The sequence below is a fragment of the Symphalangus syndactylus genome, chromosome 14, assembly GCF_028878055.3.
Source record: "Symphalangus syndactylus isolate Jambi chromosome 14, NHGRI_mSymSyn1-v2.1_pri, whole genome shotgun sequence".
NCBI lineage: Eukaryota > Metazoa > Chordata > Mammalia > Primates > Hylobatidae > Symphalangus > Symphalangus syndactylus.
This window is the reverse complement of record NC_072436.2, coordinates 25438644-25451604: the sequence shown is the minus strand read 5'-3', so window position 1 is coordinate 25451604 and position 12961 is coordinate 25438644. Positions and strand designations below refer to the sequence as shown.

The 12961-nt window shown below is 50.2% G+C and overlaps 1 protein-coding gene across 2 annotated transcripts; it reads left to right on the top strand.

Annotated features, from left to right (window-relative positions):
- The first annotated feature begins 41 nt into the window (after window positions 1-41).
- On the top strand, window positions 42-12584 carry BOLA3 (bolA family member 3). 2 transcript variants are annotated; one of them, XM_055240974.2, is made up of 4 exons: window positions 48-200; window positions 2715-2829; window positions 5631-5719; window positions 12341-12584. In XM_055240974.2, exons 1-4 carry the CDS (start codon window positions 147-149, stop codon window positions 12404-12406), a joined length of 324 nt encoding a protein of 107 aa, XP_055096949.1. In that variant the 5' UTR covers window positions 48-146; the 3' UTR covers window positions 12407-12584. The 2 variants fall into 2 exon arrangements, with proteins under 2 accessions (XP_055096951.1, XP_055096949.1); XM_055240976.2 differs by lacking the exon at window positions 5631-5719 and having other exon boundaries at window positions 42-200.
- The last annotated feature ends 377 nt before the right edge of the window (window positions 12585-12961 follow it).

Here is a 12961-nt window from a genome sequence, read left to right as displayed (position 1 = left end):
GGGCCTTGAAGACTGGGGCGGGGCCAGGAGGCTGACGACCTCCGGGCGGCAGGGGGCAGCCTCTCCCACGGCGGCAGTTCTCGGTCCCCCGCTCCGCGTCTTTCGGGCATACAGTGACCTCGGGCGGCGGGTCGCGTCGGCCGGGCATGGCTGCATGGAGCCCGGCCGCGGCAGCGCCTCTGCTCCGCGGGATCCGCGGGGTGAGCGCGGGCAGGGTCGGGGCTGCTCTCCCCGGGACGGGAGCTGCGGAGGGACCGCGGGGCAGGCGGCTGTCGGGGCTTGAGGACCGGCTCCCGGAGGGCGCGCGCGGCACCGGCAATGGGGGGCTCCTCTTCCTTTGTCTCATTCATTCTTTCATTCATTCATTCACTCAGCGACAAGGGCATTCGAAATTTCAAGCTCTGGCGCGCTCTGGGGGAGCTCCCGAGCTGGGTGGAGGTTGGAGGTCAGGCGGACAGACACATGAACAGCCATAATACTGCGGGCACAGGAAAAAAAAGGATTGATTTAACGAGCAGAAGACAGGAGTCATAGCCAAGAGTCAAGGCGTGGGTGCAGGGGACTGCAGCGGGGCCGGGGCCTTGGGAAGGTCGACTGGGCCTCTGACCTTGATCCTTCTCTAAATCCCACACTACAGGAGCAGAACCCAAGCAGGGGGCACTTCCCACGCGCTCTCCTAATCTCTCCCCCTTTCTGATCCATCCTTTGCTTCAGCTCATACCATTCTTTCTCTTAACTTTCATTTTCCTTCTCCCCTGGTTCTGAACCTGCCTGCCCTGTGCATGAAGAGAAGTTCTTCCACTGCGGTGACTTTCAGCGTGGACAGTGATCATCCGGGGATGTCAGTTGATTGTTCCACTAAACGCCGCTGCCCACAGATCCGCTAAGATGAAAGGCTTCTCCCAAGGATTGTGCAACGCTCACCACTCTCATCCCTTAGTAGCTGCCGATTCTGTCTGCCATCTGATTACTCTCTGCCTTTACCCCCAAGATTCTGCCCCCAGAAGCAGCTCCACCCCACCCTCACTCCCGGCAATCCTGTCCAGCCTCTCAACATCTAGTTTCTGTCCCTCCATACAGCAGGCAGACAATCACACTCTGGACCTTTCTCCTGTCCTGCATTTCTGTCCCTAATTAAATAGTTCTTCCCCTGCTCATTCATTCATCCAGCACCAAGTGCCTCTGAGGGCCTGCCCTGGGGTCAGCACTGGGATGCTGCCGTACTCATTCCTGGCCTATAAGACCAGTGGTGAGAGAGCGAGTGCACAGCTCATTTTAAAGGAGGTGCTCTGAGATTGTGTGACACAGGACCCCACTCTGAGCTATCAGGAAGGACTGAGGGGTAGACGGGTGGGACCTTCAGCACCAGCACCCATGAACGGCCCTGGTGTCCTCCAACCTGTCATCCACATCTAGTCAGGGACCAGTGCCCGGTGCGTCCGTCATTGTAATGCCTCTTGGGCATCTCTCCTGACTCACTCCAGAAGGCACTGTTTCCTGCAGGTTACTTTGGTACCATGAGCCTGGGTTCCATCACCTGGAGTCCCATCTCCTGTCCGATACAGTCCACAATCTTTAGCCTGGCATTCAAGGCCTGCCACACTCCATTCCCAATCTGCCTTTTCAGCATGCCCTCAGCCCAGCCAAGTGACTGCCGACCTGCCTTTCTGCTCCTTCACTACTAACTGTTGAGACGTGTTCCATCAGAAACACGGGCTCCCCTGGCCGGGCGCGGTGGCTCATGCCTGTAATCCTAGAATTTTGGGAGGTTGAGGTTGGTGGATCACCTGAGGTCAGGGGTTTGAGACCAGCCTGGTCAACATGGTGAAACCTCGTCTCTACTAAAAATACAAAAATTTGCCGAGCGTGGTGGTGGGTGCCTGGAATCCCAGCTACTCAGGAGGCTGGGGCAGGAGAATCGCTTGAACCCGGAAGGTGGAAGTTGCAGTGAGCTGAGATTGTGCCACTGCACTCCAGCCTGGGTAACAGAGCAAAACTCTGTCTCAAAAAAAAAAACACAAACACAGGTTCCCCCATGGTAGCCATTGGGGAAGGGGTGTTGTTGCCAATGGTAAACAACCTACAGATGTTCCTTCTTCAGGTTCTTTCATAGAATTCTGTCTTTGCTCCCCAGTGAGAAGGAGTGCATGATGAAGGGTAGCTGGCTAATTGAGCAGTGGGCTGTGAGGTCACAGCCCACTGGGGAGGGCGAGACATGTTAATCAGGCCTACAGGCGGGGGAGTGTGGAATTTGGCCCCACCATCCAGGGCAGTGGATGCTGAATGGCCTAGTGGTGTGGATCTGAGGCAGGCTGCCCAGCTTTTCTGGCTCTGTATCTTCTTAACAAATTCAACCTTGGGCACATTACTGTGTGCCTCAGTTTCCTTACCTATAAAACCATCGGCATAATAGTGTCACACAACATTATGAGGAATCAAACATCTCTTGAATTAGGTTTGGGGCCTCTTTTCTCGGAGTCAAATTGAGTTATTAACAATCATCCTCTCCCCGCCAATAAAAGTTTATTCTGTGTTCTGGGGCACTTAAATGGACTCCCGATACCACAGAGCCCCTCTGACATAACCCATGGCTGTGCTGGCAAGGGCTCAGGGGCCTGCCTTGCAGGGGAATGGCAGGCGGGCCTGCACAGTGGCCCAGCTCGGGGGCAATAGCATCTCCCTCTGCCCTGACCTTCCTCTCTGTTCTGTGGCAGCTTCCACTTCACCATCGGATGTTTGCCACCCAGACTGAGGGGGAGCTCAGAGTGACCCAAATTCTCAAAGAAAAGTTCCCACGAGCTACAGCTATAAAAGTCACTGACATTTCAGGTAAGGTTTCTCTATTCTTCCCACGGCACTTTGATAAGATTTTGCCCTTTGGAAGGACAGAGGGTCAGGGGCTTGGAGGAGGGGGCTTGCTGCTGGTGAGTGGCTTCTCAAGATGTGTTGCTGCTGCACAGGTGGAGCTCGGCTGCCCCCACCTCATGGGATGGCAGTCAGGATTCAGAAATATCAGCGGGAAACTGAGGACAAGGCGCAGCTAGGAGGACTCAAGGTTGCCAGCCTGGCTCAGCTCAGACAAGGTCTCTCTCAGTCACCCTAGAGCTCAGGTCCACAGTCTGTCATTTGACTTTGCTTTAATTTTCCCCCATTCTTCTGACACCCTAAGATATCAGAGCTGGAGTGGACCCCAGAAAGGTTTTCTTCAGCTGCCTTACCTTCCCCAAGAGGAAACGAGCCCAGAGAAGCCAAAGGAATTGCCCAGCTCCTCATAGGGAAGAGACAGTGGAACTGGAACCAGAACCGGGACTCAGGGGAGACCCTGTCCTAAGCCCAGTTACCAGCCCCAGCCAAGCGCTGTCCTTCTCAGGCGGCCACTGGCACCTAGAAGTTCAGGCTGGCAGTGTGTTAGGAACAGGCTGGAGAAGCAACTTCTGCACCCACAGGATGGGGAAGATAGGCCCTTTATCCACACACACACACACACACATACACACAGAATGGCCGCTGGATAGGCATCAGCCTGAATCTCTCCACACCCAGAGGCAGCCTTTGCCACTCAGCATTGCCATGAGGGCTCACTGACTTTACTGAGAACATAAAATTTCCAAGGATTGAGGAGAAAGTTTAGAAAGTAGATTTTATTCTGGAAACCGCAGGAAATAAATCAATCTAAAGATCTGCTGGGGTTTGGGAGCAGTGGCTTACGCCTGTAATCCCAGCAGTTTGGGAGGCTGAGGCAGGTGGATCACGAGGTCGGGAGTTCAAGACCAGCCTGGCCAACATGGTGAAACACCCCCATCTCTACTAAAAATACAAAAATTAACCGGGCATGGTGGCACGCGCCTGTAGTCCTGGCTACTCAAGAGTCTGAGGCAGGAGACTTGCTTGAACCCAGGAGGCGGAGGCTGCAGTGAGCCAAGATCATGCCACTGCACTCCAGCCTGGGTGACAGAGCGAGACTGTGTCTCAAAAAAAAAAAAAAAAAAAAAAAAAAATCTGCTCGGGCCAGGCGCAGTGGCTCATGTCTGTAATCCCAGCACTTTGGGAGGCTGAGGCAGGTGGAGCACCTGAGGTCAGGAGTTCGAGACCAGCCTGGCCAACATGGTGAAACCCCCATCTCAACCAGAAATACAAAAAAAAAAAATTAGCCGGGCATGGCAGCGGGCGCCTGTAATCCCAGCTACTTGGGAGGCTGAGGCAGGAGAATCGCTTGAGCCTGGGAGGCAGAGGTTGCAGTGAGCTGAGATTGCACCACTGCACTCCAGCCTGGGCGACAAGAGCGAAACTGTCTCAAAAAAAAAAAAAAAATCTGCTGGAATGGTACGTCAGGTGAGAGCTCTGCAGGAGTCTTGGGGCAATGCTGAGGCCTTGATGTTATCAGGTCCTGAACTTGCCCCAGGCCCAGGGCAGAGTTAGAGCTTGACTCAGCTCTGGCTCTGCGCAGTCCTGGACAGAGTGCAGAAGGGGCATTGAGGCTGAGAACCTGGGTTTAACCAAAACTTGGACTCCTAGAGCACATTATAAGAAAAACAGAACAGGCCAGGCGCGGTGGCTCACGCCTGTAATCCCAGCACTTTGGGAGGCCGAGGCGGGTGGATCACAAGGTCGAGAGATTGAGACCATCCTGGCTAACACAGTGAAACCCCGTCTCTACTAAAAATACAAAAAAAAATTTAGCCGGGCATGATGGTGGGCGCCTATAGTCCCAGCTACTCAGGAGGCTGAGGCAGGAGAATGGTGTGAACCTGGGAGGCAGAGCTTGCAGTGAGCCCAGATCGTGCCACTGCACTCCAGCCTGGGCGACAGAGCAAGACTCCGTCTCAAAAAAAAAAAAGAAGCAGAGCAAAGCCTGTTGAGTACGTTGCACCTCTCATGGCTGTGTTAATCATGCAGGGGACATATTCTTGCCCGTGTTATTTCATGCTAGAGCTGTGCGTTTGTCATCAGTCATCAGCACCAGCTCTCCAGCCAGGTGGAGGAAAGCTCAGGCAGGGGGTGGATGGTCCACCAAGCTCTGCCTCAAGGGCTTCACCAAAAAGTTCTCCCCCCAAAACCCAGGATGAAATCCTGGATGATGTGCTGTGGACCCCAGCAGTGCCAGAGACAGCCCCGAGCAGCTCCATGCATAGCATGTTTGCTGTGTCCCTGGCTCTCATGCTCCCCTGGTTCTTTCCTTTCTTTAGATAGTATTACACAGTTTTCAAACCAAATTGTAGTGTATTTTTGCACTTCAAAAACACTGATTGTTGGTCCTTTGGAAGGTGGAACACTGAAATTTCGTTCTTCTCATACTCTTCCGTGGCATTTATTGGCCTAGTGAAAGGAAACACTCTGCACTCCCTAGGTTGTCCATGCTTTGTGCCTTATCTTTCCTGCCCACAAGTGGTAACCCTGGGTGGTGCAGCTGCCTCGCAAAAGGAAGAGCACATTTTGGATTGTGGCAGCCTGTCAGGAGGAGCATGTGGTCAGATTGGAAGCCATGATCTTTTCCTAATGGTCTTAGCAACTTTCCTTTGTGCTGAATGATAGTATTCAGACCTTTGGATTGTACAGTACTTCCAGGACATATGGGACCATGGCTGCCATGACTTAATAATTGAAATGCTTTTGAATCATGTTTATTTTAGGAGGTTGTGGGGCGATGTATGAAATTAAAATTGAATCAGAAGAATTTAAGGAGAAGAGAACTGTCCAGCAGCACCAGATGGTTAATCAGGTCAGTAGAGGCAACAGTGCCCCTTGCCACTGGCCTTCAGCCTCCAAAAGGGCCTGCCAAGCAGGGATGGTGGTTTTTGCTGTCAGTTGCAGGAAAGAATAATGCAGTACCGCAATCACGAAACAGGACTCAAGACCTGAGAAAAATCGAATCTGGGAGTATCTGCATTGTGGCAAATAAGAATTTTATTCATAATTGAAGACAGGCCTCCCAATAGTGATTTTGTATGTCCTCGTATAATGCTACCAATGTTTACTGTTATTGTCACATATTGATGAGTATTATCTAAACATAGACAGTGCTAAAAGATACATGTTTTTGTAGATCTGAAGAGGGGTTTTTTGGCCTCTCTTTGGGACTGCTTTATAGATGGGTCAGTTGATGCATGGCATGAGTGAGAATGGCTACAGCTGCCCCAGACCCAATGACAGAACATTTGGGTTCTGAAACATCACGTTCAACCAGCCTAAGGCTCAGTTTAAATATTATCCATATTTATTTTAATTGGAATTTATACCAACTTTGACCCTTGTACCTGTACCTATGAATTTGCCCCTTGTACCTGTACCTATGAATTTGCCCCCTCACTGGGTGTGTTTGGCATCGTTCTGGAAGGTCTTGCCATTGTGAACTAGTGTTATTTTTGTAAAGCACAGCACTGGTAATGAGTGTCTCTTTGGTGGCCTCTCATGCATTGAGTTCAGGTGTCCTAGACTGCTGTTGACGCATTTCCCCCCACTTCTCTGCGTGCACCCTCCCAGCCGGCCTCTGCCCACTGGTCTCTCTCTTTCTCTATCTGGGCCTTTGCCCAGATTGGACCTTCTGCCTGGGTTGCCCTTCCTCCCGTCCTCCACTCAGCTCAAATGCTGCCTCCCCTCCCTCCCCAGCAGGGAATGAATGCCCTTCCCCCACACTCCCTAGCCCCCTTTTTTGGCTGTCGGTGTTTTCCATCTTGTGTCCTGAAAACTGACATCTCTGCTGTCTGACCCTGCAACCTGTCAGCCCTTTGTGGACCAGTGCGCTTTGGGATCCATCTTTGTGTTTCTCATGGAAGCTAGCCCTTTGCAGCGGATGTGACCCCTACAGCCCTAAGGCATGCTGGTGGTCTGCTGGGTGCTCCAATCACTGAGCCCTCCCGGAAACTCTTCCAGTCCCATGTGATCTCTGGGGTCAGAATCAAGGTAGAAGACAAGACAGGGAAGACCTGGCTGGCTAGATGATCCCCAACCCGTGGCACTTTGGGTTTTATTCTCAGATCTGTACAAGCCACCTGGTGTGACTGGACCCATAGGTGCTGGTAATTTGAGTGTGTCCCTTGGCCTGAAACCACAGTTACAAGTGGTTAGGGAAGCAGTTTCTGGAATTGGACTTTCCACTTTCAAATCTGGGCTTTGCTACTTTCTAGCCATGTGACCTTGAGCAAGTTTTTCAACCTCACCCTTTGCCTCAGTTTCCTAATTGAGAGTAACAGTACTTGCTTCAAAGGGTTGCTGTGAGGATTCGTGATAAAGTACACGTTGACAACTGACAACACTGCGCGACACATAGTAAGCCTTCCATAAATGTGACCGCCATCACCATCATTGTCATCTCCAACACTGGAAGGAACCTGCACCAGTCTGGGGTGGGGAAGGGCTGTGATTCCCACAGTTTGGGGGAGTGTCACCTCACGGTCTTAGGATTAAGGTGTCCTCTGGCCCCCTATAGCAACATGTGCCTCTCCTCACACTTCCTGAGTAGACAGTCCAGTCACTTGTCTTTCATTCCCCCTCGAAAGCAGGCTCACTGCAGGTCGGGGCTGTGTCCCCCCCACCTAACAAAGGACCTGGCACATGGAAGGAGCCCAGTCAGTATTTCTTGAGAGTTTGCAGACAGTGAGGAGAGTTGGCTTGTGTTTTCTTATTGGCTTACCCATAGAAATTAGATTTTAGTATCTGAAAGGCATTCTGTTTCAGAGAACTCACATCCTGACATTGGGACACTTTTAAAAAAATATACTTCTTTTTTTTCCCCACAGAGTTTCACTCTGTCGCCCAGGCTGGAGTGCAGTGGCACTATCTTGGCTCACTGCAACCTCCACCTCCTGGGTTCAAGCAATTCTCCTGCCTCAGCCTCCCATGTAGCTGGGACTACAGGCGCCCGCCACCACACCTGGCTAATTTTAGTATTTTTAGTAGAGATGGGGTTTCACCATGTTGGCCAGGCTGGTCTCGAACTCCTGACTTCAGGTGATCCACCTGCCTCGACCTCCCAAAGTGTTGGGATTACAGGCATGAGCCACCACGCCCGACCTTAAAAATATAAATTTTTATATTTATATAGAGATGGGGTTCCACTATGCTGCCCAGGCTGGTCTTGAACTCCTTGGCGATCCTCCTGCCTTGGCCTCCCTAAGTGTTGGGATTACAGACGTGAGCCACTGCACCCGGAGCAGCTGCATCCTGAGTTATTCTAGAGGCCTCTCCTCTGCCCCCAGCCAGAACAGCCCTTCTGGCTCAGGACGTGGGGGGTCATGCAGCTCCACAATGGGTGTCTGTAGGCAGCTGACATGAGGGGGTCCCCTGAGCCTGGCCACAGTACATTCTTAGGGGGCTGACACTTGTGTTAAAGTATATGGACTTGGTCATAGGCAATTTTAGATGATTTAAGTCTGGGGATGTTGGCTTTGACAGTCGCATGAGAAGAATGAAAATGAAAATCTTCAGGAACAAGTCTGTTGGCCAGCAGGGTCTGAGCCAGGACCCGGAGCTGCCCTGCTCGGGACAGCACTGCCCTAGGAGGAGGCAGAGACCTGGAATCAAGGGGAAGGCAAGGTGGTAACTGGACTCCACTCCCAGGGCCAGCTGGTCTCTTCAGGAGTGAGGTGGGGGTGGGGTAGGTGCCCCATCCAGATGCTCTCATGCCCAGGCTGTTTGGGTGGGGGCCTGGTGTCCTGCTGGGGTGAAGCTTGCCTCATCTATTTTGCCTACTCACCCTGTGCGTAGTAATGTTCATCTTCGTGCTGTAGAGTCAGAATTTTCTGCCCAAAAGGCCTGAAAAGGTCACCCAACCCATCCGATACTGGCATCCCTCCTGAGCTTCCCATCAGACTGTCCCTGCGGGATTCCCTGGAGGGGGTGCCCCCTGTCAGCACCCTCAGGAATGGACTCGCTCCTCTGGGATGCTGCTGCGCCAGGCTTGGCCTCTCCCAGGGCCCAGTGCGTCAGCCTTCTCTTGGGAAATACTTACTGGGCATTTGCTGTGGGCCACGCCCTAGGAGGCCTAGGTGTTGAGGGTTTTGTACCAGGAGCACCTCCCTACCTGTCCTCCTGCCATCCTGGGGAGGCGGCACCAAGGGTAGAGTAGGTAGTCACGGTGAGCACTGAGTTGCCTTTTGAGGTGGACAGAGGTGAGATCTGAGCCTCATATTGGGAAATATTGTATGAGGCATTGACCACAGGTGCCCAGCGTCGTGCCTGCCATGTGGAAGGCAGTTGCTAAACAGCTGTTGCCATCTCCCCACCTCCGGCCTCTTTCCAGCTTAGGGGATTGCCCTCCCCTAAGGCGCCTCCACCAATGTCTTTCCCCTGCTCAGAGCCTTTATGTGGCTCCCCTGGTTGCCCAGAATCCAGTCCAGTCTTCCTAGCCTGGGATTGACCATCCTCCATGTGATCTTCCTAAGTCTCCCTGACATGTGCCTACCTCAGTGAATCACGGGAGCTTCCCAGCCTCTCCTCACTTTGCTATCCTGGGGCAGATGCCCTGTCACTCTTGCCTGCTCCACTTCTGGCTGTCCAGCTCCAGGGCTGCCTCCTGTGTGCGGTTCTTATGCGTCCACCGCAGTCACCAGTGCAGTAGCTCACCTCGAACACCGGAAGCAGGGCTGTGCTGGCTTGAGTCTGGCAGTCCACTGCTGCCCGCATTCAGTCCATTTGTGTTGGACTTGTGCTACTTTCTTACCTTTTTCATTACTTTCCCACGCCTTTTCCTCTGTGTCCCCAGCACCTACTATAGTGCTGTGGGCATAGCAGGTGCTTAAGAATGTTTATCCAAGCTGCATCTTATTACCCATGGGACTTCGGCCAAGTCACTTCCCCCAGCAGGGCCCCAGTTTCCTTAACTGTAGAGTGACCCAGGTGAGCTCTAAGACCCTGTGTGGCTGTAAGGGGCCGTAATGTGTATTGGGAAGCCCTCAGGGGTTGCACAGAGAGCAGGAAGAAGGCATCAGGGATGGGGAGTGTGCAGGGCCTGAGGGGGTGAAGCCCAGAAGGTTCCTCTGTCCAGGGTCAATCACATGAAGGTGTGACTGGGCCCTCACCCAGCCAAGGTGGACGTAAGAAGGAGAGGCTGGTTGTGGTCCAGGCACAGACACAGTCTCTAGTGAGCATTCCACGCCTGCAGAGAGCAAGTGGGCCAGGGACCTTCGCCCAGTGATTGTATGAGGTTTTTTCCAGGGATATTTCTGCCTGTCTGCAGAGTTGAGGGCCCTGCACTTGATTGTGGAGCTGGAGGGTATGCAGTGTAGGCCAAGTGGGGCAGCTCATTGTCCCCCAACACAACAGGAGCTCCTGGATCAGGGCAAGTCAGGAACATGATGGAAACCAGGTGTGGCCAGGACCTCGGGATACCTGGGTTCATATCCTGATTCCATTACTCACTTGTTTTCTGACTTTGGACAAGGAGTAGACTCTATTTTTTTTTTTTTTTAATAAAATAAGGGGATGAGACTAGATTGTGTCTAAGGATCTATAAACCTGACACATATATTAGGGTTCTTTATATTGTAAGTGACAGAGACTGAATTAAAATTAGCATAAGCAAACAAAGGGAATTAATTGGCCCATGTAACAAAATTATCTGGTTTCTGGCATATCTAAATTCCTCTCTCTCTCTCTCTCTCTCTCTCTCTGAGCTTTCAGCTTCTTTCCCTGTGTTGGTCTCCTTTTCTCCTGCTAAAGATGAGCTTTCTCTCCTTGGTGGGAAACACGGTCTATGGCCACCTCCAATTGATACCATAGCATATTGGCCCAAGAAACAAGGCTCCACTCTCAGAAATCCCAAGGGAGATTCTAAGTGGCCCAATTTGGGTCATGTTCCACCTCAGTCCAATCATAGGCTGGGCCAGTGGCACATAATGACCTTAATATCAGACCAATTGGTAGTTCCACCAGAAGTATACAATAAAGTGGAAAAGGAATTATTCCCCAAGAGAAGGAGATCACGAAACAGACTAGAAAAGAAAAATGTCCACTCTATTATGATTATCAGATTTTGGCCTAGTATAAAAGGACCTTATTTCTTCCTCTATACTGATTATAAACTTGAGAGGTCCAAGCCCCACTCTGATTCTGTAACCTCTCTTTCTCCCAGCACTACAGGGGCCAAATGTCTATTTGACTCTGGTGGTTCCTTCAGATTTGGGCTCTGACACCATTTGTAGCCTTAAAACAAGTCCCATAATTCCTTTGAAACTTTATTTCCTGCTCTGAACCATTGGGGAATTTGTGCTAATTGGTATGATTTTAAAGAACAGCTCATTTTAAAGAATGCTTGATGCTCGAAATAACAAAATACAGGAAACAGCCTAAAAGTTCGCTAGCGGACAGGTTGAAAAGTTATAATACATTCATATAATGGAATACTATGCTGACGCAGAAAAGACTCAGGACACCCATATATGCCTAACATAGAAAGATCTCCAAGATAGATGTTAGGGGGAAGAGCAAAGTGTGGAGCAGGAGTGTCCAATCCTTTGGCTTCCTGGGGCCACAATGGAAGAAGAATTCTCTTGGGCCACACATAAAATATACTAACACTAATGATAGCTGATGAGTTTAAAAAAAATTTAAAAAAAATCTCAAAATGTTTTATGAAAGTTTACGAATTTGTATTAGGCCACATTCAAAGCTGTCATGGGCCGTGGGTTGGACAAGCTTGGTGTAATGTGTTTGAAATGTTAACCATTTGCGTTTTAAAAGGTCATGGGGTGAACTATATTAGCTTGAATATGCCTGGTGAATATGCATTTTCAAGGCCCTGTAAAGTACACAAGAAACTGGCCAGGTGCGGTGGCTCACGCTTGTAATTCCAGCACTTTGGGAAGCCAAGACAGGCAGATTGCTCCAGTCCAGGAGTTTACAACCAGCCTGGGCAATATAGTGAGACCCTGTCTACAAAAAATAAAAAAATTAGGCATGGTGGCATGTGCCTGTAGCCCCAGCTACCAGGGAGGCTGAAGCAGGAAGATTGTTTGAGCCCAGGAGGCGGAGTTTGCAGTAAGCCGATATCGCGCCAGTGCACTCCAACTTGGGCACTACAGCGAGACCCTGACAAAAAAAAAAAAAAAAAAAAAAAGATACACAAGAAACTAACAACCGTTCTTTTGGGAACGAGGGTGGAAACTGGGGAGATGGACAGGTGTAGCAGGGAGACTTCCCTGTATGCCTTTTTGTACCTTTGAATCTATAAATCATGTTAGATATTATTGATTAAAAAAATTGTTTCTCAAAAAAAGGAAAAATTGCTTAAACAAAGCACATACAAAGTCTCCTTCAGATGCAGAGCTGTATAAAAATACTCTCAGAGAATTACTGTAATCAACGTCAAATACACAAAAACTGATGATGCTGTTTTCTTACTTAGGCACTAAAAGAAGAAATCAAAGGAATGCATGGATTGCGGATATTTACCTCTGTCCCCAAACGCTGACCACGCCCTGGCTGCATAGATGCCGCTGCTTAAGACCTTGGATGAACTTCACTGCCATCATTCTTCCCTAAGCAGTCACCAAAAAATTTATATATTTTGGTCATATACATTTCCATATTATAATTATAGAAGATGTATAATCTATTTAGATGTTAATTAAAGGAAACAAACAACTGAAGCTTTTGAAGGGTCATTAGTAATGTTTCAGGTTCCTTTATTTTGGCCAAAGGGGTCTTGTCTTTAGATAGTTCTGTCCTGCTGCTACAGAGAGAGAATGCAGTGCCAGCTTTTTGTCTTGTGAAGAGGTTTTCCTGTTTCTTCCCCTCCACGAAACTGCTCAGGCCTCTTCATCTTACTGAAACAAAGAAAAGATCCTTTACTATTGCTGTTCTTTTCCTTTATCATTCTTTTCTTCCCCCTCTAAACTTCTTACGTGAATGACCTTGGACCCTCAATTTCTTATGCTCTGAAATGGACTCTGAAGATTTGGGGGTGCCAGGATCTGGGTTCTTTTCCTGTGTTTGAAGATCCTCCACCCTTTGATTCTTGGTAGGA